At 45.4% G+C, this 24,667-nt stretch overlaps 1 protein-coding gene across 1 annotated transcript; it reads right to left on the reverse strand.

Moving 5' to 3' along the window:
• Positions 1-240: 240 nt before the first annotated feature.
• On the reverse strand, positions 241-24,428 carry LOC143923482 (up-regulator of cell proliferation-like). The gene is made up of 3 exons (XM_077447168.1): positions 23,711-24,428; positions 16,644-16,957; positions 241-7,320 (listed from the first exon to the last, which is right to left on the reverse strand). Exons 2-3 carry the CDS (start codon positions 16,936-16,938, stop codon positions 2,639-2,641), a joined length of 4,977 nt encoding a protein of 1,658 aa, XP_077303294.1. The 5' UTR covers positions 16,939-16,957; positions 23,711-24,428; the 3' UTR covers positions 241-2,638.
• Positions 24,429-24,667: the final 239 nt, after the last annotated feature.

A 24,667-nucleotide genomic window follows, 5' to 3' on the forward strand; every position in this document is an offset into this window, starting at 1 on the left:
GGCAGTAAAACCGCCGGTCAACCACCTACTCATACTGCCCTCTGGCTGATAATGTGAACAAGCCCTTTAGTGCAATGTTCTTCAGTGTGCTGCTAAATATTAAGATACAATTTTGCACAGTAAAGACTTTACTCAGGCAGTGTTATTGATCCTGCTGTCTAATACAAAAAAAGTGAAAGCAATAATCAATGACATTTATTAATGTTTGGCATTACAAAGAGATCAAGAAAAAACGTAAAGTAAAAAAGTAAAATCGTTTTTATTGCTAAGAGAATCTACAGAATAATTTCAGCTGACTATTAAAAAGATACATTTCATCGTCACAGTAATAATAAAAAAATCTGTTGTGAATGCAAAAACCTAAATTATTTTCCATATTTTGGTATTGTTGCCCCTCTCTTGAGTGCTGTAGCTATAGACATTGTGGAGAAATTCATACTTAAAGCCCAATTCCAGAATAAAAATTTTTAAAAAAAAATCTACTCTTGCAGTTCCCCATCAGTTTTGGCTGTTTTGCTTAGCTTATACCCTGATCCAGCCGACTCCGACACTCCTATGTCCGAAGCTCCTGCCTTTGGGCGGAGCCTTAGTGTCATCATGTACAATACATTGGCATTAACCCTGCATTGTACATTTAGGAGGCTGCAGTGAAATTGGAGCCAGTCAAAGCTGCCAGCCTGCTGGAGAAAGGAATGTGGTTCATATTTACACCTTAATCCACTACCCTTAGACTAAAAGAGCAAGGATAGATTTTTAAGTTTTATCTGGAGTTATGTGTTAACATTTACAACATGGGAACTGAAATCAGAGCCTGGCTCCCTTTAATATCTCTATGGAGAAGAGATCTTGGCATTCTGCTAGCCCTTTAACATAAACACACAGCAGGTACTCTAAGGTGTTCAAAACCAAATAAGACCAAATGCAAAGTTTCTGCTGTGTTTTTTGAGGATGAATTACTCCACAGTACAGCTAGAAGCAGCTAGAAAGGTCATTGATTACTTATTGTAAAGCTCTTTTTCTGTTTGTTAATAATATGTATACATTTTATATGTTCGTTGTCTGAGCACAGGTGCATTTTATTCACTATTCCTACATGTACTATAGCTATAATTCTAATGTTCACCATATTTTTGCATAAAAAATGTCATCGCTCAATACAAATAAATTAATAACAATTTTGCCAGCAATTGGCAATGAGTGAGTAATCGAAATACCATACACTAATGATTCAGCAAAGATGACCCTGATATTATTTCCATAGGACAAAATGTTGCTAATTTTGTAGCAGAAGTGAAGTGGTAAAGTGCATTTCATTAAAGGAAACATATGATCACAGCATACACTTTGATTTTTTTTAACATAAGCATTGTTCTAACAATACAAACAATAGTTATTTTTGACAATCCAATATGAGTTTATTACTTGAAAAATCTCCTTTCATGTTGTGAGTTCTGCCTTTCTTTTGACCATCACTTTCCATAACTTTTTGGATTCCCTACATGCTTTGCAGCTTCTCTCCACACAATACATAAATGCAAGAAATGGTAATATGGTACAAAAAGTGTAGCGTGAAATAATTTATGTATGTGTGAATGTGGAAACTCAGCAAAAAAAGTCCACATAATTCCAAATTGGTATATCAGAGGTTAACTCTAGCTGGTTCCAGAACACCTCAATCCAGCACCCCCAGGAGACTAAGAAAATCTCTACAAGTAATAGATAAGGACAGTAGAGGGTGAAATTTGAGTATAGTAAATATTAGTATTTGTTTTGAAAATGGCAACTCACGTGTGAACATTTAATACATTTCCTAGTGCTTTCCCATCACCCACACACTGGTTTAATGCTCCAAATGCCTTAAATTATTGTTTTGCAGCTGTTTACGCATTCACCAATGCTGCGCCTTGTAGTCCCATTCTTGTATAATTAGATTGGTCCTAAAGTGTAGGGGAAGGCTTGACAAAGAGGCCATGCCCCCTGAGTGTCCTGCAATGTGTGGCATCTGGCCCGCTCTACACTTCTTGCTTCCTGGTAGGCAGGAACCTTCTTCATGTCTGCAAGAAAATGATCAAATAAGTAGTTCTTTTGAACCACTTTACCAGTCCAGCGATTGAACTGGCTGACCAGGAAAACAGTTTGCTATTTCCACATGAGCCCAGATTTGTAGCAAATGTAGGTATAAGCGTGCTGATCCAGTAATCAACACTGCCAACCAGCAATACGCAAAGAACCATGTGAAGAAAAAAAATTTGCAAATTTAAATTGATCTGCATGAGTTATATATTAGCTGCAGGGCAGTGATATCTCCCACACTGAAGATGAACAGGATCAGTTTCATTGCCCGGGAATCAGTGTGTAGCTCAGGAGGTGTAAAATTAAAGATATGTCCAAGATAAGTCATTGCACTTGAAGCACATTCAGTTAAAAAATCCTTCATACCAAAAATGTCAAAGGGTGCAACTACAGAAGATTTATATATTTTAAGTAAGCATTCAAATATCCAGCATAATAATTGTAAGCACCACCAGAAGGAGTTGAAAGATGAGACGAGGTTGATCATCCAGTAACATTGTGTTATGTAATACAGTGCAACTACAGTTTTTCACTGATTAACAGTGACAGTCCAAAAACATGGTTGCTAGTTCACATTAAATACTTTCTTTAGACTGACAAGAGCTTGGTCTTTGGTAATTTTCTTCCAGTCTCTTGGAAGTTCAGCCGGTTTTGCTCTGTATTTTTTTGCAAACTGATAATTAAACTGTACGAATATGTATTTCCAGTAGTCGGAGGACTCACCACTGGGGTCAGGCTGAATGGTCCAATCTGGATAATATTTACGATATGCTTTGTATGGGCGAGATTTCCATTTAGTTACAGAACATTTAAAGGTACCGTCAGATATAACCAGAGTTGAACAGATGTCGGTGTCCAAGATCTTACTATACAAACATCTCCATGAATTCAGTCCCGTGGATTTATGGATAGATGCAAAGTGCTCCCAATGGTAACCACCACTGGCCTCACAGGGGACACCACAGAATGGACACTGCTTGCCACATCCAATTACCTTCCTGAACAATTCATCCTGAGGAATCAATGTAACTCTGGAAAGCACTGACTCAATTTTCAAAGATCTCAGTTCTGTTAGAATTTGTTGCTCTGTATCTGTGAGGAGGCGTTGAATGCAAGATGAAAACTGCCCAACTGCAGCTGTGTTTTGGAAAATGATCATTTTCATCTCATTCTGTGGTATTACCAGTTCTTTTTGTAACATTTCACAGACATTTTCTAAAAAGGATTGTATATTAGGACTTTCTAGGCAAGCTTTCCCTTTAAGTATAGTTTGAATTTCCATCATAATGGAGGTCAGAATATTCTTCCATAAATTGTCCATAGTTGTGGAGATCTTGTATTTTTTTGAGATGTAACTTAATATCCATGATTTTGCAAATTTCTCATATGAACCAATGTATTTTACATATTTTTGAAATGACATTTCTTCCAGTAATTTCTCTAGCATGTTACACTGAAAAAAGCTTTTGCTGCTGAAGATGATATGATCGGAGCCGTTTAAGATGTCATCCACTATCTTTTCCCCAAGATGTTTGAAGACATAGTCAGTGATTGCTGGTTTGAGACATCGTTCACAGAATTGTCTGGCTCTGTTCTGACTTTCATCTTTCTTTTGAAACAAACTAAGAAATGTTGATAAATATTGAGGCTTTAAGCTCTCTAGATAGGTGGTTGGGTCATTATTTTTGATAAATGTGTCATGCATCTTTTGAAATATTTTGGCAGCATTTCCAAGAATCATAAGTTTGATGTCTACCTCAAATTTTTCTGAAAATTGTGGAGTGCTACTTTTAAGTTGTTCATTGATCATGTATAGTAATTCTTGGCAGTGAGTGTTGTCATAATCCTCTGAGGTATCAGCTTTTTCTTTTACAAACATTTTGCACTTATTTATTAGCGAGACTGCAAATTTCTCCACCGTTTCAGTTGTTTCACTTTGTAGGCCCGCTATCTGTTTGACACAATTACGCCACGAGCGACCCATATACTTTTTATCCATTTTAAAAGGTCGCTCTCCATAACTTGCTAGCTTTGTAATGTTCTTTAATTTTTCATGTGCAGCAGATCCTTTACTGCTCAGGTCTTGTCTCAAATGTGATAGAATCAATTGTTCAACATTACGTCTAACTAATTTCTTTATCTGTAAATCTGTCAGTGTTTTCTCCCACATGGACTCAAATTCCCTTTGTAATTCCTCATCCTTTAGTATAGAGTCCTTTCTACTATCTTTTAGGAGGTCGGTGATTTTTTCTTCTATGAGCTTCTGATATTGATTCTGGATCTTCTGGATCTCAAACTTTCCTTTCTGGATAGAAATCGCGTCTCTATATTTATTTAAAGCATTTCTTTCTAAATCTTTTCTTAGGAACTGAACACTCATTCTAAACTCTTCCCGATGTCGTTCTATTAGATGAACATTTTCAGACTTACTGTCATAATATTTTTCTAACAAATCCAGCATTTTGTTTTCCTCCTCAGAAACCAGCAATTGAAGTTCTCTCCTGTATTCTTCATACGTTTCTGTATCCAGACTCTCGGGTGACTGATTTTTTATAATATTTTCTGCTCTGATAACAAAGTTGTAAACATTTTTGGAAAATTCCCATTCCCATTGAAAAAACTGCATAGACAATTTATTATAAGCTTCAGCTACCAGACTGTTCCGAAAACTAAAAATGAAGTTTTCATGTTTCACTGCCCTCCATAGGCTTTCTATCCATGTGATAAAGTCACTAATGTTGCAAGGTGCATTCTGGGTTTTCATGAATTCAAACAAATGCTGCTTTAGCTTATGAACATTTTCACTGTAACCAGAGTTCACTGGGGCCATTGGAGGAACCCCCTGCCACAGACCTGGAATGTACCAACTGTTTTTATCCAGATCATAGTTCAGTACATCATTAAAAGATGTGATTCCGCCTTTCTTCTCCATTTTTGCAGCTGCTTTGGTCATTTCGTCCAGCTGTTCTAGAAGTTTCTTCCTGTCTCTCATGTTCTTTTCATGAGCAGACACGTCACTCACATTTTGATGCACAAACTGGCAGTTGGGTTTCTTTCCTACTTCTTTCATCCGAAGAAAAGCGTGGACCACAATCTGTAAAATATCCTTCATTTCTGTAGTGTTTTCCATGGCCATATTGACTATAGTGATATCACTCAACCCAACTACTAGTGTGGCCAGTTCATTGTCATGTTCATAACTGTCCTCCAAAGAGGTCAACTCTGGAGCTTTCAGTCCCTCAGTGTCAATCACCAGAATAAACTGACAGCCCAGCTCCTCCTGGAAGTTCTCTTCCACATTAAGAAGAGTCATGAAGGCTCCTCGTGTACATCGTCCACTGGCCACCGGGAACTGGAGACCAAACATGGTGTTCAGAAGGGTGGATTTTCCTGTACTCTGCACTCCCAGCACCGTGATTACTCTTATTTTACATTGTCCTCCTGTCTTGTTATCCAGCTCAGTCAGAACATCAGTTATCCATTTCAATGGAATGTTGGAGGCATCTCCATCAATCAGCTCTAATGGGAATCCTTCTAATAGAAGGTCAGCAGCAATCCCTGGAAGTCCTGTAAACTGTGCTCTGTCTGCTTCAATCAATTTTTCGATAACCATAGAACATTCAGCTTCATAAAACTGTCCTAATTCACGTAGGAAATGTTCAATTCCTAAAGAACTGTCTGAGATTTTTTGATCTACCTGCTTGAGTTCTTCTGGATTATCTGATCTACTTCTTTCTTTGTATTCCACCTGTAAGGAAGACAGATTCCTTCTTGCAGTCAAATCAAGTTCTAATTTCATCCACTTTAGAAAATATTGTTTCTCTACCTGAGACAGAGTGGTGATTGCAGTAATAAACAACATCATAGGATCAGTCAAATCATGCTGATGTTGCTGCTGATGCAGTGCAATGCGTTGCTCTTTTAACTGAGACTTATATTCTTCTGTACCCATTTCCCCTTGTTTTGTCATTCTGCAAAGTTCTTTTTCTACCTTTGATAGTTGCCTCCATAAATCTCCCTGAAGTCCCAACATTTTCCTTTTATATTCTTCAACATCTTTTATTTCAGATGTAATATTACCTGCACATGTTCTCGCTTTCTGACATTCAGGAAAGTTCTCATCTACATCCACCTGGAGCCCATCTGCATTCTTTTTCATACTCTCTAGTGACAGCTTTTGGAATTCTTTTCTTAATAAGCTTCCAAGGAGGTCCTGGATGTTTTTCACAAAATTAGCATCATTTGCATTGTCCCTTTTAACTAGTATTTGATCACTACTAACCTTTAATGTTTCCATTAACTGCCTTAAGAGTGTTTGCATTTCTTGGTTAATATTTTTACCTGATCCCGGAGTAATAATGAAATAATACCGAGCTTTGGTGTTTTTACAGGTTGATAATAGTTTGAATTGATTCTCAGAAATATTCTCAATAAATATGAACACAGCAGAGGAAACTTGAGTCAGGAAGGTGAACTGGTTCCAGTTGGTCTCCAGGCCTCCTCGTAGGTTGGTTACTGCTATTGGCTCTGGGAAAACATCTGAGCTACCACATGGAAAATACCAGGACATTTCCACCAGTCCATCAGATATCTTCCTTTCAATGTTCCCTCCATCCATATCATGGTGGATGAAAAAATTGTGATGTTGCTGATCTGAATTTAGAATCTGGTTGAGAATTTTAGATTTGGACAGTTTATTTACCCCTAATCTGACAAAAGAGAAGATCGGCATTGGAATTTTAACCACATGTTCTTCTCTGAACCCTTTACTGTCAACTAATGATTGGGGTCTCCACTTCTTCACAATGCCCCTCATTGCCCACAACATAAGGGTGCAGTGTGACTCGTCACCAGCAGGGGGAAGTAGTAGAGGAACAGCAAACTGACACATGGACATTTTGGTTACAATCTCTTGTTGCAGAAAACTGTCTGAACAATGGAGGAGAACACACAGCACATCCAAGGGGTGAACTGTGGTTGATGTATCCATTTCAGCATTAAACATATCAAAGACATCAATATTAACTGAATTTGTTGAATTTTTCTTCAGTTGGGTATTTCGGGAAATCCTTTTCAAAGCCATGAGGTTCCTCAAGACATGCCATGGAATATCCTTTATATTGTGAGGTTGATCTTCTGTCAGGCTCTCAGACCCAATGCTCAGGATGTCACTCAAAGTCACTTTTGAAGTCAAGTGATTTTTCATGTCTAGCTTTTCCACAAGTTCCTGGAAAGAGTTTTTCTTGTCTGTAGATAAACAATAAGTAGATATTTCAGCAACACTGTTTCCTAAAATAACAAGTTTTTAAATCAGCCTTTTCTAAATCCATCACTGAGAAGATCTAGAAACTTTTAAAATGTATACTCTTACCCTTTAATCACTTGCCTACCATTCACTTTTACCCCTTCCTGCCCAGGCTTTCAGCGCTGTCACACTTTGAATGACAATCGCGCAGACATGCAATGCTGTACCCATATGCCACTTTTGTAATTTTTTTCACACAAACAGAGCTTTCTTTTGGTGGTATTAAATCACCACTGGATTTTGTTTTTTTTTCTAAACAAACAAAAAAACACCAAACATTTTTTTTAAAATAGGATTTTTTTAACAGCATACCTGTAAAATCCTTTTCTTTTGAAGTACATCACGGGACACAGAGCCATAGTAATTACTATGTGGGTTATAGTTCACCTTCAGGTGCTGGACACTGGCACGCCCTAAACAGGAAGTTGCCTTCCTATATAAGACAAAACTAAATTCAAGTCCTAAGGGTTCAGGGGTTACCTAACCGGTGATTAAGCCGTGTTACCCCCTGAGTAAAGTTACAAACCAAAAAATGCGAAGCAAGTGGTCACTGAAATAATACCGATAAGGCCGAGACCTGTCTTTAGAAAGCACTCAAGGCCAGCTTTATTTCTCACCCCATCTGCAGAAAGTCAAGGATTCCACCTTTGACCTATTTCCTGGGGTGCAATTCCCGGTTTCACACCAGGAGACATATATTTCCCAGACTCCATAATATATAATTATGGAGGCCGGCTCCCTTGCATTAACCAAGGTAGAAACTACTGAACCTGACAGCCCACGCTTCTTCAGAGTGTGGGTCTCAATAGCCAAACCGTTAAATTTAGCATTTGTAAAGTAGGATGGAACTCCGAACGTTGCGAGAGAAGGTCTGGCCGTGATGGTAGGGTCCATGGCCCCCCTACTGCCATCTTTACAATCTCTGCACACCAAGATTTCCTGGGCACCGCTGGGGGCCACAAGAATCATCAACTTCTCTCCCTGCTTGATCCTGCAAAGAAGTCGTGGACGCAGGCAGAATAGGAGGGAATGCATAAATCAGTGAGACCCAATTCCACGGGAATAGCAAGGCATCTGTTCCACATGCTAGAGGATCCTTTGTTCTTGACACAAAGTTGTTGATTTCTTTGTTGAACCTGGACGCAAACAGATCTATGTCTGGGATCCCCCATCTTTGACATATTGACAGGAAGATATCAAGGTGATGGAGCCATTCTCCCGGGAACAACTGCTGGTGACTCAAGTAGTCCGCCTGCCAATTTTCTATTCCTAGAATGAAGCCTGGCGATAGGTACATATTTTTATGCCCAAGGTAGGATATGATTCACCTTTCTCTTGTGCCCCCTTGGTGATTAATATAGGCCATTGCTGTGGTATTTTCGGATTGAATCCTGGCAGGACAATACCATAAACTGAACGTTCAGGCCCTCAGGACCAAGTGCTCTGCCTGAATTTCTAAAATGTTAATGGGCAGGGCCATTTCTGATCTGGGCCACTTCTCTTGGACAGTTGCCTCTTCCAGGACTGTTCCCCAACCTAAACAAAAAAGGTTGGCATATTATTAAGTATTTTCCCCTTAGTAGATCTTTGGATATTAACTATAAACTGAGGCTCCGGCACACCCAGCCTACAGCACCTGGTATTTCCAGGTTGTCTCTCATCCGGGTACTAACCAGGCCGAACCTGCTTGGCCTCTAAGATCAGATGAGATTGGGCGCTATTAGGGTGATGTGGCTGTAGGCTTTGGAGTCAGACACATTGGGAATGTAGAGCTTGAACCCGATGTAGCAGTCTCAAATGAAACTGAGCATAAGGAACGGCCTCGAATTTCATGCAAAGTTGAATAGAAGAAATTCATCTTGCTTTGACCACCTAAATCAGTTCCTTTATGGCGCTGATCTTTGCTTGGGGTAAGAATACCCTTTTCTGGATGTACCTATGATCGGACCCAAGTATTTTAGCCTTCTTCATGGTTTTAAAGAAGATTTCTCCTAGAATGAGAATCCGACCTAGATATTCCAGGTAGTTGAATGTGGTGACCATACTTTGGTCTAAGCGGGCTACCGACTGGTCTATCAAGAACAGATCGACTTGGTAAACCATAATCATTATAACTTGGGGCCTTTATCTGGCTAGAAGAGGGGCCAGAACCTTTGTAAACACTCAAGGTGCAGTAGCTGGACCGGAAAGCAGAGCTACACACTGAAAATTAAGATTTTCCACCTTGAAAAGTAGATATTACTAGTGAGCGAGGAAATAGGCATATGGAGGTATGCATCTTTGATGTCGATTGACGCCAGAAGTTCTCCTCCTTGTAGGATGGAGATAACTGATTTGGATTGACTCCATACGAAAAAAAGTGGTTATATTCAGGAATTGAATTTAGATTTTTGAGATGCAGAATGTCCATTCAGATTGGACACATGAATCAAACCCCAACCTCTGTTCTTACGTGGGGACCTCCATGATCACTTTTTTTCTTTTTCTCTGGATCCTTACGTTTGATCTGAGAAAACGAGGAGATGGGAACTCTTGGAACTCCAGTTTGTACCCTGGAGCTATTGAGGAAGTCCCCCATTCGTCTGGACACTCTTCCTGCCAGATCCTTGAGAACTGCAGAAGAATTCCCCCTATTCGATTGAACCTGACGGTGGAAGCCGCAGTGACTGCCTGAAAGCTGATGCCTATAGCACAGGAGAAGGAGCTTTAAAACGAAAATACATTTACTCCTTTTCTTAAATGGCAAAAGGGGTGCTTTTTTTCTTTGGATGTATTATCCAAAACAACCTCAAATATATGTTTCACCGCAAAAAGGAAGACTAGCCAGGAGCTTCTTACAAGGTGCTTAGCGAAGGGCGCAAGACCTGAAGGATAGAATCTCTCATAGCAACTATTTATTGCAAACATAAAGCTGCCTCCTGGACCTGCTGAACAGGATAACCTTGGACACCTGTTTAAGCTGGTCTCTCAATGATTAAGCAAATTAAGCAATTACTGTCAGCACAGGCTGAGAAACTCAATCTGCCAAAGAAAAAAGTTTTTTTTTTTTCAATAGGAATTCCACCTTTTTATCCGTTGGATCCATAAGAATTTGAGCATTGTCTGCTGGACAAGTCAAACTTATTCACGGAGGCTATAGCAGCGTTAATTGCTGGTATACCCTACTTGGTGAATTTCCTCCACTATAGGATAATGTTTGAATACTTTTTAGGAAGGAAAATAATGCTTATCTGGGTGATCCTCTCAGATACAAAAAAGCTTTTCCAGCAATGAATGGATAGGAAAAGGCATGCACAGCTTGAGGAGGCTTTAGCAAACCCAAACAGTTAAGGGTAAATAAATGTGGAGCGATCATTCAGCAAGTAATTGCACCATCAATCTTAAGATTGAAACAGCTGATTCTCCCGCACATTTGACACCTCAGAAGAGGAGTCATCAGCCTCACCACGGTCCTCTGCGGGAATTCTCATTCGCATTTTGACCCACACTGGGATGCGATTAAAGTCGCTAAACTTTTTTTTTTTAAATCATCATAAAATAAACAGGGGCAGCAGTGTTAAAAACAGTTGCAGACATTTCATGGCCCTGATGCTCACTCTGACCAGCCACCCCCTCTCAGGGCAGGATGCCATTTGTAGAGATGAGTAGGCTTTCCAGAGCTTGAGGGAGACCCCTTTAGCTCTTTTTTTTGGGAGGGGGGTGTTTCAACCCCCCTTCTGACCATAGCCCAATGCATAAAGCAGAGGTACTACCAGAAGAAATCGCATCCACTGCTTGAGCACTAGTCTAGCTACTGCTGCTGCTATTAATGCTCAGCCTGATGAAAATAGTAAATGTGTCAAATAGGAAATGCCTGTGTCACAAAAACCTCTTTCATGCTCCTCTTTGCTCTTATGTCTCTCTGACAATTTTGCTGCCAGCATAAATGGAGTTTTTTTGTTTTTAAACACACACCCACGTTGGAGTAAAAAAAAAGTTTTCCCTCGCAAGCACGGGCCTCCGATCTGACAGGATCGGTTGAGTGAGGGAGGGATGGCGTGGAGGAGACACTGAGAAGGGGCGATGAAAGGAAAGGGCATTGCCGATCATTTTTAGTTCTCCCTTATACTCAGCCTCTTGAAGAGGGGAAGAGTTCAGCTCAGGTGGGGGTGTCTGGAGGAAGCAAAACCCCCCAAACTTACCGGAGGTCTGCCTGCTAGCCGGAGGAAAAATGTCTGATGCTTCTCTGGCACAGCGTGACTCTGAGCAAACCATGAGAAGGTACGTGCGCTATACAGCCCTCAGTGGTGACACTTAGGCATGACAACATTTACTTTAAAGAGGAAGTAAACCCTGATGGGTGTTTGATTTCCTGCAATGGTAAAGCATAATGGACTAGTATGCATTGCATAGTAGTCCATTATGTGTCACTTACCTGACACAGGAGCTAGCAAAGTCACCGCTGTCTCCTGTAGTCTGGAGCATCCATCTTCTCGGTGGGTCTCGCTGCTCCGCCGCTGTCATTCGATGAAGCCGCAATGAGGTCACTCCCGCGTGTGCGCACGGGAGCCGCCACTCGCGGCATATCGCTGTTGACAGCAGCGCGCTCAGTGCGCCTGCGCGCCGCTGTCTACGGCGCATGCACCGTAGACAGCAGTGCCTGTCTTTTGGCAAATATCTCCTAAACCGTGTAGGGTTAGGAGATATTTCTTGGACCTACAGGTAAGCCTTAATCTAGGCTAACCTGTAGGTCAAAGTGGTTTGTAAGGGTTTACAACCACTTTAAAGGAGACATTTCATAAGAAAATTTAAAAATTCCTTAAAAACTCCCCTTACCTTTCCCATCGTAGGGTTTTCTGTGGTAAAACCAACAGACCCAATCTTCACCCTTCACGGTGGGTTCCGTTCAGGAACCGGGAACCCACAATCCTGGACCTGTAAAAAGCGCCCAGCCAGTAAAACTTTATGACCTTAATACCAAAAGTACTGGATCCCGGGGTCCAGCTTTCTAAAAGGAGAAGCGTTTACAGGCAAAACCTTGTTTCTTCGGATATGAGGCCTGTGTACCATTCAATTCGGCCTAAAAGACACTTTGAATGGATCCAGCTGCATGGCTAGCCCCAGCAAGGATTGCTCCAGTGGAGCTCAGCACAGCACAGCACATCTTCACTCGTGACCAACACCTTAGACACTGGCGAAAAAAACGGAGGTACTCCCAGTAGTGGGAGGGGTTATATAGGGAGGCAACTTCCTGTTAAGGGTGTGCCGGTGTCCAGCACCTGAAGGTGGACTATAACCCACATAGTAATTACTATGGCTCTGTGTCCCGTGATGTACGATTAAAGAAACATTTTTCCTTTGTTTCTGTTATAAAATTTAGCAAACAGGTAATTTTTCTCCTTTGCTGATGTGTGCTGATGAGGTGCACACTAATAGGCTGCACTGATGGGTGGCACTGGTGGGCACTGATGAGGAGGCACTGGTGGGCACTGATGAGGAGGCACTGATGAGGCGGCACTGGTGGGCACTGATGAGGGGGCACTGGTGGTCACTGCTGAGAAGGCACTGATGAGGCTGAAATGATATGCGGCACTAATAGGTGGCATTGATGGGCACTGATAGGTGGCACTGATAGGCACTGATAAGTTGCACTGATGAGGAGGCACTGATTGGTAGCACTGATGGGAACTGATTGGCAGCACTGGTGGGCACTGTTGGGGCTGCACTGATCATCAGGACACTGATGATCAGTGCCCTGATAATTAATGAAGATATCCCCTTTCACACTAGCTGGTTACTGGCTCTCTCCTCTCCTCATGCTGTGAAAGTGTGAGGAAAGGAATGCCAATAACCGGCAAGTATGTTTACATCTTGATCGGCTGCAATTGCTGTCTTTTAAATTGGAAAAGCTGCTGTTATTGGCTCTTTAACCCAATTGGTGATGTGCTGTGTCCCCTCTGCCACTATTTCTTATGCCGCGTACACACGACCGTTTTTTTCCGACGGAATTCCGCTCAAGCGGTCTTGCCTACACACAATCACACCAAAGTCCGACCGTCTAGAATGCGGTGACGTACAACATGTACGACAGGACTAGAAAAAGGAAGTTCAATAGCCAGTAGTCAATAGCTGCCGTCTCGTACTTGCTTCAGAGCATGCGTTGTTTTTGGTCCGTCGGAACAGCCTACAGACGAACGGTTTTCCCGATAGGAATTGATTCCGTCGGAAATATTTAAAACATGTTCTATTTCTAGGTCCGTCAGAATAATCGAGAAAAAAAAAGTCAGATGAGGCCCACACAACAGGTTCCGTCTGACTTTTTCTGCCGGAGAGTCTGACTGCGTGTACGCGGCATTATACTTACTTTTTTTATCATTACTAGCTCACTGACATGGATTAAGCATACTTGTATCCAAGAAAAGGAAGGGTGATGATGACATTCCTGAAGGTTGTGCATTCAGAATAAATCAACAATGGCAGCTCTCATAATTTTATCCTGATGTACAATATATAGAATAATTTCATAGCTGAATGAAAGTAACAAAGGCTGCACTTCAACCAAATAAATGCACTACTTAAGGTTGGTTCTGCAAATTGATTTCATATATACTGTAATAATATAAGAATGATACTAATTTAATTTAATGAACAATTGAACTGGCCACTGAACACCAATGTAAGGGAGAATCTTACCACGGAGCGCCAAGTCCAGGGGGAATTTCACCAATGAGCACCAACATAAGGAGAAACTTCCCATTGACCACCAGTGTAAGGGGTCATATCTCATCTGGGCAAAACTGCAAGATGGAAGTCCACCACTTTGCACCAACATAAGGAGGTACTTTTCTATTGGCCACCGATATAAGGGAGCACTTCTCCTCTGAGCACAAACATAAGGGATACCTCATCACTGACCACTAGAGATCTAGAGAAGGCTGCCAGCTTGCAGATAGAAGTGGATCTGAAACATAAACAAAGACAAGAAGCGGCGTATTCTAAGGGTTGCAATTGGGTAGTTTTAATACATTGATTGGTAAATGACAAATGCACTCACAAACAAGCGAGGGGGAAGGGCATGTTTCATAAAAATCATCCACACTTGTCCTGGGCAACAGACTGTGGCCTGGTGTGAGCTGTGATATCCGTCGGTCGGCCCTTGTAGCGATAACAGTGGTGGAACCCAGCGCTCTCAATATCCGGGGAAGGGAATCACCTTCGGCACCTTCCCACTGACCTTGTACCCGGAAGTGATGACATCACAGTACTGGGTTCCAATGTTTGCTGATTCCCTTCCCCGGGTATTGAGAGCGCTGGGTTCCACCACCGTTATCGCTACAAGGGACGACCGACGGATATCACAGCTCACACCAGGCCACAGTCTGTTACCCAGGACAAGCGCGGATGATTTTTATGAAATATGCCCTTCCCCATCGTTTGTTTGCGAGTGCATCTTTTATTTACCATATATCAATGTATTAAAACAACCCAATTGCTACGCTTAGGGGGCGCCGCTTCTTGTCTTTGTTTATGTTTCAGATCCACTTCTATCTGCAAGCTGGCAGCCTTCTCTGATATTAGCTTATTTATATTTATATGGACTCATTTTCATATGGACTAATTGTTATGGACTCTTTTATTGTGCCTGCCCTTTAAACACAGTTCAAACTACATACTGTTACCCTTTTTCCCTCCTCTAAATCCACCCAATTTTGTTTGCATAATTTGCTCTTCCACCTAGAGGCAAATCGATCTGCAGCATTGTGCCTTGCAGAATGCTGCAATTCATTAGTCAGGACTGCTCATGGTGTTCTGATGCTGTTAAAGTGGTGTTGCCACCAAAAAAAAATAGCTTAAAATTCCTAAAAAAAAAGTAAAAAAAAATAAATGGAAAAAAAAAAAATGTACTCACCTCTAAATGCCTGTTGCTAGGGGGGTCCCTCGTAGTCTGCCTCCTTCATTGCCTGGGCTGGTGACATCACTTCCCCTCGGCGCCGCACAGTCATCTGGGACCTGTCACGTGTCCCAGATGACTGTGCGGTGTATCGCGGCATGCGGCGCCGTTCACGCATGCGCAGTGGGTGCCCGGCTGTGAAGCCACAGCCGGGTGCCCACAGTAACAATGCGCCGCGAGCGGAGCGGGGAACGAGGGGGGGCTTCATTCCGCCACATCGCTGGACCCTGGGACAGGTAAGTGTCCGATTATTAAAAGTCAGCAGCTGTAGTATTTGTAGCTGCTGACTTTAAAAAAATATATTTTAGGGGGCACCCCACTTTAAGTTTGCCTGGGCTCCTCCCGCCATTCTGGAAGCTAGTGGAGCTTTCTGGAACATGGTTGGGAGCTAGGCAAATAGGCAGCATGAGTATGTAGCAGTCTCGACCAATTACAGGGGAGGTACCCCTGAGCATGCTGGGATTGGCCTATATATTCAGAGAACACTTGAGCTCTGGGTGGACTGGGGTCTTGCCTCCCCTGGCACCTGCTGCCATGCGGCCTAAGGTGGGCGACCTGAGGGCCTGAATCTGAAATGGAGGAGCGACCCTGGTGCTTCTGAAGAGCTGACTGAAGAGGAGCTGTGCCTGAGAGGATCTGTTTGCGACTCCTGTAAGTACCAACCAAAGATCTGGGGGGCTGTTCTTTTAGCTACCCCTTTTGTGCTAGTACAATCAGACAAAGGTCCAATTAAAGGGATCACTGGCTAGTGATCCGAAGAGCTTGGTTCACGTTGTCATTCACTACAAGAGACTTTGCTCATACTCTTTATTTCTACACTGCTATTCAGGACAAGTCTGCCATCTGCTCTCAACAAGGGACTTCACTTACTACTCAATTCTAGATCAGATAGAGTCCTCAAGTTGTGCATAGTTTTGTTCTGGAGTATCCTACTACAAATCCCCTACCCTATCCAAGTTCCTCAAAAATAAAACTACAAAACAACACCCCTGGACTAGACTTTTACTCCATCGGGCTAAAGTGTGTGTACCTGGCTGCAGAAAATACCTTGTGCCTGGCTGCCAGTGAAGAAGTAAGGTCTATCTGGGTAATACTCAAGCGGCTCCTATGGGGTAGTGCTACCCCATATTTGTGTAAGGACGTCAGTCATCATCCCAACCCATTTGTTTATCATTACGCTTTTGGCTGGGAGATGTCTGTCGTTGACCAAATATGCCCATGGTCATATTAGGTTAATGTCAGCCAGCATCTCTGGCCTCTTTGTTTAATTCAAGCTGAAAAAAAAAAGATATTTGTGTTGTGGTGACTGTCAATGAGCTACAGGAATATACTCACCTTCTACAAGGTGCTGAGATAAACTAGACAACTCCGGGAAACTGCGAATCATATTATTGAGATGATCTAGGAGTTTCTCCACGGCTGGTTCCCCCTTCTGAAGTATAATATCGATCATCTTTTCTGTTCTCACACCGGGATCCTCATCATACTGGAGATCCATGGATTCCTCCAGAGATAGGAGGTGGAGGGAGTCCAGCTTGTCACACAATCCATCCACATTCTTCTCAAATATGGCTACTAATATCTCTCGCAGGTGTCTTACAGTCCGTGACGTTTCCTCAGAAGATGACATTTTGTAAGCTATTCACTGCCTGTACGTAAATATAAAAAACATAAACATAAATAATGTATAGGTGTAATAGTGCTCTGTTTAGAAAATGTTGGTTACTATAATTAAATGATTTAGGAAGTATCCAAAAACGAAAAGGAAACCCTGTAAATGATATGTCCATGCCCCTAATTGCTTTGCCTTCCAATAGCATAGAAAATATTGCTTCTTTGTCCATTAAATAGCTATAGATACAATGTCCTCTTATATAGGGAACACTGTTTCATCAATTCATCCTTCATCAGTGGTGGCTGGGGCTCAAAAAAATTTTTTTTTGGGGGGGGGGGGGGGGACAAACTGAAAAAAAAAAGCATCAATTGCAGCCACTGTACCCATCAACCGCAGCCACTGTGCCCATCAAACGGCGCCACTGTGCCATCAAACGCAGCCACTGTGCCCATCAAACGCAGCCACTGTGCCCATTCGACCGCAGCCACTGTGCCCATCGACCGCAGCCACTGTGCCCATCGACCGCAGCCACTGTGCCCATCGAACGGCGCCACTGTGCCCATCAAACGCAGCCACTGTGCCCATCGACCGCAGCCACTGTGCCCATCAAACGGCGCCACTGTGCCCATCAAACGCAGCCACTGTGCCCATCAAACGCAGCCACTGTGCCCATCAAGCGCAGCCACTGTGCCCATCAAATGCAGCCACTGTACCCATAAATTGCCGCCACTGTGCCATCAAACGCAGCCACTGTACTCATCAATTTCTGACACTGTGCCCATCAATTGCTGAAACTGTGCCCATCAATTGCTGCCAGTGTGCCCATCAATTGCCGCTACTGTGCCCATCAATTGCTGTCAGTGTGCTCATCAATTGCTGCTACTGTGCCCATCAATTGCTACCAGTGTGTCCATCAATAGCTGAAACTGTGCCCATCAATATCTGCCAGTGTGCCCATCAACTGCCGCTCCTGTGCCCATCAATTTCTACCAGTGTGCCCATCAATAGCTGACACTGTGCCCATCAATTGCTGGCAGTGTGCCCATCAACTACCGATACTGTGCCCATCAACTGCCGCTATTGTGCCCATCAATTGCTGTCAGTGTGCTCATCAATTGCTGCTACTGTGCCCATCAATTGCTACCAGTGTGCCCATCAATAGCTGACACTGTGCCCATCAATTTCTGCCAGTGTGCCCATCAACTGCCGCTCCTGTGCCCATCAATTTCTACCAGTGTGCCCATCAATTGCTGGCACTGTGCCCATCAACTACCGATACTGTGCCCATCAACTGCCGCTACTGTGCCCATCTGTGTTTCTGCCTCAGCCTAACTGGGTACTAACCCTGGGAACCCCTGGACATTCACAGACAAGCCAAGAGGAGGTAACTGGTAAGCCCAAAAGTCAAGGCCGTCCCTCTGTGGGTTATGGCTGCTACATAAAATAAGACCAAAGCACATCCTTCTATAGTGTGTGCTAGTCTCAATCCAGAGCACTAAGTGCTATTTCTCCCTGATGCCTCCTTCCTCTGCTATCAGAATGAGTCACTTCTGAAAAGTTTTCCTGACACCAAGAGAAAAATGGTAACAGGGGAGGTGACATTTTTAAATGATTTACTGAGTGCAGAGAGGCGGACTGACAACTCATGGGGCCCCTAGGCAATAAGAGATCATGAGATCATGGAGCCCACTGTGACTTTCTGCCCACACTCAAGCCACACCCACACATAGCTTCACCTACTGTACATATTGCACTCCCTACATTACATGCATTCGTGGCAGTCATTCTCCACATATTGCATCTCAGCTGCACAGAAGGGCCCATCAGCAAACTATGGAAGCTATTGGGCCCTCATGTTCAGGAATGGGCCAATGCAGCCCCTTGTACCTCTCTATATGCTTCCCTATCCCTGTCCAGCTGCCCCCCTGCAGCACTGCCGGGTTCCCCCTCTCATCTCCCACTGGCTGCTATAGAGGATGTTACAATAATATTGTAAAAAAGAAATGAATGGTTAAAAAAGTTTTCATGCACCGGGGCCCTGAGGGCTCTAGCTATGCCTCTGCGATGGGCACTTCCAGATTTAAAGATGGACGCTGCAGCATGCCAATGCAAACTATAAGTGTGGGTAGCACCTGCTGACTACATAGTTCAGCCCTATCTCGTTCCAGCGATGTGCACAAGAGCCTCGGCTCTCTCAGGTTTCTCTCATCATGGGCTGAGACAGCAGCGGAAGCCATTGGCTCCCACTGCTGTCAATAACAGCCAATGAGGAGATAGTGGGGGCGGGGCCAATCCACATCTGTGTGTGAATGGTCACACAGAGCAGTGGCTCCGGAGTGAGCCTGTTTGGGTGCCCCCATAGCAAGCTCCTTCCTATGGGGGCATTTGGCAGATGGGAGGGGCCAGGAGCCCCAGTGAGGGACCCAAGAAGAGGAGGATCGGCGCTGCTCTGTTCAAAACAATTACAGAGCAGGTAAGTAAATCATTTTAATTGCCTTGTTTAGCCATTTGGCTCCCACCCAGCTCCTTCCTGGCAGGGTTACCAACCCAGTTTTTTACACTGAGAAAACATGGAAAATCTACTGACAGAACACATTTTATACTGAGAACCTAAATTATGACAGAAACGTTGATAAAAAACTAAAAGTTGAAGAAGAGGGTGAAGGCATGAGGATAGAAGTGAAGAGGGGGAGAGGGAGGAGAGATTGGGGAGATGGGAAAGTAGGAGAGAGATGGAGGAAAGATTGAGGGGTAAGAGGTGAGCTAGAAAGAGAGGGTGTGAAAGAGGGATGTAGAGAGAAGGGTGTGAGAGAGAGAGGATGAAAGAGAGAGAGAGAGGGCAAGTGAGAGAGGGGGTGAGAGAAAAAGAGAGTAGAGAGGGAGGGTGAGAGAGAGTGTGGATGAGAGAGAGAGAGAGAGAGAGAGAGAGAGAGTGGGGCAATAGAGAGAAAGTGGGGCGAGAGAAAGAAAGGGATTATGAGAAAAAGGGAGTAGAGAGGGAGGGTGAGAGAGAGTGGGAATGAGAGAGAGAGAGGGGGAGAGAGTGGAGCAAGAGAGAGGGAGTGGGGCGAGAGAGAGTGGGGCAAGAGAGTGAGAGAGAGTGGGGCGAGAGAGAGAGAGTGGGACAACAGAGAGAGAGACGGAGAGGGGCAAGAGAGAGAGAGAGTGGGACAAGTGAGAGGGGTGAGGAAGGGTGAGAGAGAGGGCAAGATAGAGATTGTGTGAGAGAGTGGGGGCAAGAGAGAGAGAGTGGGGGCGAGAGAGAGTGGGGCAAGAGAGAGAGAGAGTGGGGCAAGAGAGAGTGTGTGGGGCAAGAGAAATAGGGAGTGTGGGGCGAGAGAGGGAGTGTGGGGCGAGAGAGGGGGTGTGGGGCTAGAGAGGGAGAGTGTGGGGCTAGAGAGGGAGAGTGTGGGGCGAGAGGGAGAGTGTGGGGCGAGGGGCGAGAGAGGGAGAGTGTGGGGCGAGAGAGGGAGATTGTGGGGCGAGAGGGAGAGTGTGGGGCGAGAGAGAGTGGGGCAAGAGAGGGAGGGAGTGTGGGGCGAGAGAGAGAGAGTGTGGGGCGAGAGAAAGAGGGAGTGTGGGGCAAGAGAAAGAGAGGGAGTGTGGGGCAAGAGAGAGAGAGAGAGAGTGTGGGGCAAGAGAGAGAGAGTGTGGGGTGAGAGAGAGAGTGGGGCAAGAGAGAGAGTGTGTGAGGCAAGAGAAAGAGGGGGTGTGGCGCAAGAGAGAGAGGGAGTGTGGGGCAAGACAGAGGGTGAGTGTGGGGCGAGAGGTAGAGTGTGGGGAAAGAGAGGGGGAGACTGTGGGGCAAGAGTGGGGCAAGAGAGGGAGGGAGTGTGGAGCAAGAGAGAGAGGGAGTGTGGGGCAAGAGAGAGAGAGTGTGTAGCAAGAGAAAGAGAGTGTGGGGCGAGAGAGAGTGTGGGGCGAGAGAGAGTGTGGGGCGAGAGAGAGTGTGGGGCAAGAGAGAGAGTGTGGGGCGAGAGAGAGAGAGTGTGGGGCGAGAGGGAGAGAGTGAGTGGGGCAAGAGATAGAGCGCGAGTGGGGCAAGAGAGAGAGAGAGTGAGTGGGGCGAGAGAGAGAGTGTGTGGGGCGAGAGAGAAAGTGAGTGGGGCAAGAGAGAGAGAGTGTGGGGGACGAGAGAGAGTGTGGGGCAAGAGAGAGATAGTGGGTGGAAAAAGAGAGAGAGAGTGGGTGGGACAAGAGAGAGAGAGTGAGTGGGGCAAGAGAGAGAGAGTGAGTGGGGCAAGAGAGAGAGCGTGAGTGGGGCGAGAGAGAGAGAGAGAGTGAGTGGGGCGAGAGAGAGAGTGAGTGGGGCAAGAGAGAGAGAGAGTGGTGCAAAAGAGGGAGAGGGAGTGTGGGGCGAGAGAGAGAGAGTGTGGAGCAAGAGAGAGAGAGTGTGGGGCAAGAGAGAGAGAGTGGGGCAAGAGAGAGAATGTGGGGCAAGAGGGAGAGAAAGGGGGTGAGTGTGGGGCGAGAGAGAGAGTGGGGTGAGAGAGAGTGTGGGGCAAGAGAGAGAGAGTGTGGGACAAGAGAGAGAGAGTGGGGCGAGAGAGAGAGAGTGTGGAGAGAGTGCGGGGCAAGAAAGAGAGAGAGTGTGGAGAGAGTGTGGGGCAAGAGAGAGAGCGCGTGTGAGGCAAGAGAGAGAGCGTGTGGGGCAAGAGAGAGAGAGTGTGGGGCAAGAGAGAGCATGGGGCAAGAGAGAGAGGGGGCAAGAGAGAGAGAGGGAGTGTGGGGCAAAAGAGAGAGGATTGTGGGGCAAAAGAAAGAGAGATTGTGGGGAAAGAGAGAGAGAGTGTTTGGCAAGAGAGAGAGTGTGGGGCAAGAGTGAGAGTGGGGCAAGAGAGAGAGAGAGAGAGTGTGGAGAGAGTGTGGGTGAGGGCGAGAGAGTGTGGGGGGAGGGCGAGAGAGTGTGGGGCAAGAGAGAAAGAGTGTGGGGCGAGAGAGAGAAAGAGTGTGGGGCGAGAGAGAGGGAGAATGTGGGGCGAGAGAGAGTGTGGGGCGAGAGAGGGAGAGTGTGTGGGGCGAGAGAGAGAGTGGGGTGAGAGAGAGTGTGGGGCGAGAGAGTGTGTGGGGCGAGAGAGAGAGAGAGAGAGTGTGGGGAGAGAGAGGGTGTGTGGCGAGAGAGAGAGTGTGTGGCGAGAGAGAGAGTGTGGGGCAAGAGAGAGAGAGAGTGTGGAGCAAGAGAGAGAGAGTGTGGGGCGAGAGAGAGAGTGGGGCAAAAGAGAGAGGGAGTGTGGGGCAAGAGAGAGAGTGTGGGGCAAGAGGGAAAGAAAGGGGGAGAGTGTGGGGCGAGAGAGAGAGTGGGGTGAGAGAGAGTGTGGGGCAAGAGAGAGAGAGTGTGGGACAAGAGAGAGAGAGTGGGGCGAGAGAGAGAGTGTGGAGAGAGTGTGGGGCGAGAGAGGGAGAGTGTGGAGCAAGAAAGAGAGAGAGTGTGGAGAGAGTGTGGGGCAAGAGAGAGAGCGAGTGTGAGGCAAGAGAGAGAGCGTGTGGGGCAAGAGAGAGCATGGGGCAAGAGAGAGAGGGGGCAAGAGAGAGAGAGGGAGTGTGGGGCAAAAGAGAGAGGATTGTGGGGCAAAAGAAAAAGAGATTGTGGGGAAGGAGAGAGAGAGTGTTTGGCAAGGGAGAGAGTGTGGGGCAAGAGTGAGAGTGGGGCAAGAGAGAGAGAGAGTGTGGAGAGAGTGTGGGTGAGGGCGAGAGAGTGTGGAGGGAGGGCGAGAGAGTGTGGGGCAAGAGAGAGAGAGTGTGGGGCGAGAGAGAGAAAGAATGTGGGGCGAGAGAGAGAGAGTGTGGGGCGAGAGAGAGAGAGAGTGTGGGGTGAGAGAGGGAGAGTGTGTGGGGCGAGAGAGAGAGTGGGGTGAGAGAGAGTGTGGGGTGAGAGAGAGAGTGGGGTGAGAGAGAGTGTGGGGCGAGAGAGTGTGTGGGGCGAGAGAGAGAGTGTGGGGAGAGAGAGAGTGTGGGGAGAGAGAGGGTGTGGGGCGAGAGAGAGAGTGTGGGGCGGGAGAGAGAGAGTGTGGGGCAAGAGAGAGAATGTGGGGCGAGAGAGAGTGTGGTGCGAGAAAGAGAGAGTGTGTGGGGTGAGAGAGAGAGTGTGTGGGGCGAGAGAGAGAGAAAATGTGGGGCGAGAGAGTGTGTGGGGCGAGAGAGAGAGAGAGAGAGAGAGTGTGGGGCGGGAGAGAGAGTGTGGGGCGAGAGAGAGAGAGAGTGTGGGGCGGGAGAGTGTGTGGGACGAGAGAGAGAGAGTGTGGGGCTGGAGAGAGAGAGTGTGGGGCGGGAGAGTGTGTGGGGCGAGAGAGAGAGAGAGTGTGGGGCAGGAGAGAGAGAGTGTGTGGGGCGGGAGAGAGAGAGAATGTGGGGAGAGAGGGGGCAAAAGAAAAAAGGGGTTGAAGGGGTGAGAGAATGGGGGGAGTGGAGGGGAGAGAGAGGAGGAGAGTGTTTAGTATGTCTGCTACTCTACAACTAGGGTTTCCACCTGTCCAGGATTCAGCCCAGACAGTCCGGGTTTTGATTCATGTGTCCAGGATTCAGACTCCCTGAAACCCGGACACATTATTCAGACTAGACTGTGGCCCCCCAGGCATGCCTGGGCACACCCTAATGGCCCCAGGTTGCTCTACCCCAGACAAAGGCAGCCAGGATCCAGAGCTTCTGTGTTAATCTCCATAGTCCTTTTCATAGCAGTGTGTACACTATACCGTGGACAAAGACATTCTACATGAGCTGAAGAGACAGATGAGATGAACTCGCAGGATAAGAACAAAGAATTTTTTGTAATTGTAAGTTTTCTACTGACCTTCCATCCGTGGTCCTGTTCTTGAACGAGGAGATCTGAATAAATGGTGTCACTCACCTCAGTTCTCATATATATATCTAGGGAGGGCGCGGACAGGGAAGAGCAGAGCAATTACCAAGAAACGAAACTGGCATTTACAGTGTCCTGGGTGTGGAGTTTATGGGGTTGATTTTCTAAAGGCAAATATACAAGTGATACTCGAAAAATTAGAATATCGTGCAAAAGTTCATTTATTTCACTAATGCAATTTAAAAGGAGAAACTAATATATGAGATAGACTCATTACATGCAAAAGGTAAATTATAAAAAGGGGGTCAGTGGCGCTACCTGTGGACTATATAGGTGCTATGCCAAAAATATTTGCCCAGGACTGAAAGTATAAATAAGTTATTTAAGATGTGACCGCTCTCATGGGGACCCAATGTCCCGGGGGCATATGGGGTTGGCAAGAATGTGTAATATAATCCAATTGACCCACACTGTGCCTCACAATGGTGTCTTAGTGAATAAATTATGACCAGTGTATAAATACTAGGGATGAGCTCGGTGTTCGACTCGAACATCGGCTGTTTGTCTGTTTGGCAAATTCAGAACTTTGTGGACCATTCGCACCAAATTTGTGTGGCACAAATGGCCCACAATGCACTACGCCATCGCAGTGCATTGCTGACTCATGATTGGCCAAGCATGCACTGTGACCCTGCATGCTTGGCCAATCACAGCGCCGGCAGCGAGGAGAGCTATAATTGGCCACAGGCAGGATGCCTGTGGCCAATTATAGCTTAGGGGGTTTAGTACACGCCCCACACTATGTAAGGCCCCCAGCACAGCGGCCTTGTGTAGTGTGTTCCGGCATGCAGGGAAAGAGCAAGATAAGCAGGGACAGTGCAATCTTTTCTCAGGCATCTGCAGGAGTTAAAGTGGGTGTTGTGTGCCTCTAGCACCGTATACACCTGT

The sequence above is a fragment of the Lithobates pipiens genome, unplaced genomic scaffold, assembly GCF_037356315.1.
Source record: "Lithobates pipiens isolate NorthernLeopardFrog02 unplaced genomic scaffold, aLitPip1_a1.2 Scaffold_22, whole genome shotgun sequence".
Taxonomy (NCBI): Eukaryota; Metazoa; Chordata; class Amphibia; order Anura; family Ranidae; genus Lithobates; species Lithobates pipiens.

Excerpts from the sequence above, each read along its gene's own strand:
- LOC143923482 (XM_077447168.1), bottom strand. The coding sequence starts at position 16,938 with ATGTCATCTTCTGAGGAAACGTCACGGACTGTAAGACACCTGCGAGAG. Across the intron at positions 7,321-16,643 it reads ATCTCAGCACCTTGTAGAAG|ACAAGAAAAACTCTTTCCAG; the intron begins GTGAGTATATTC and ends GTTTATCTACAG.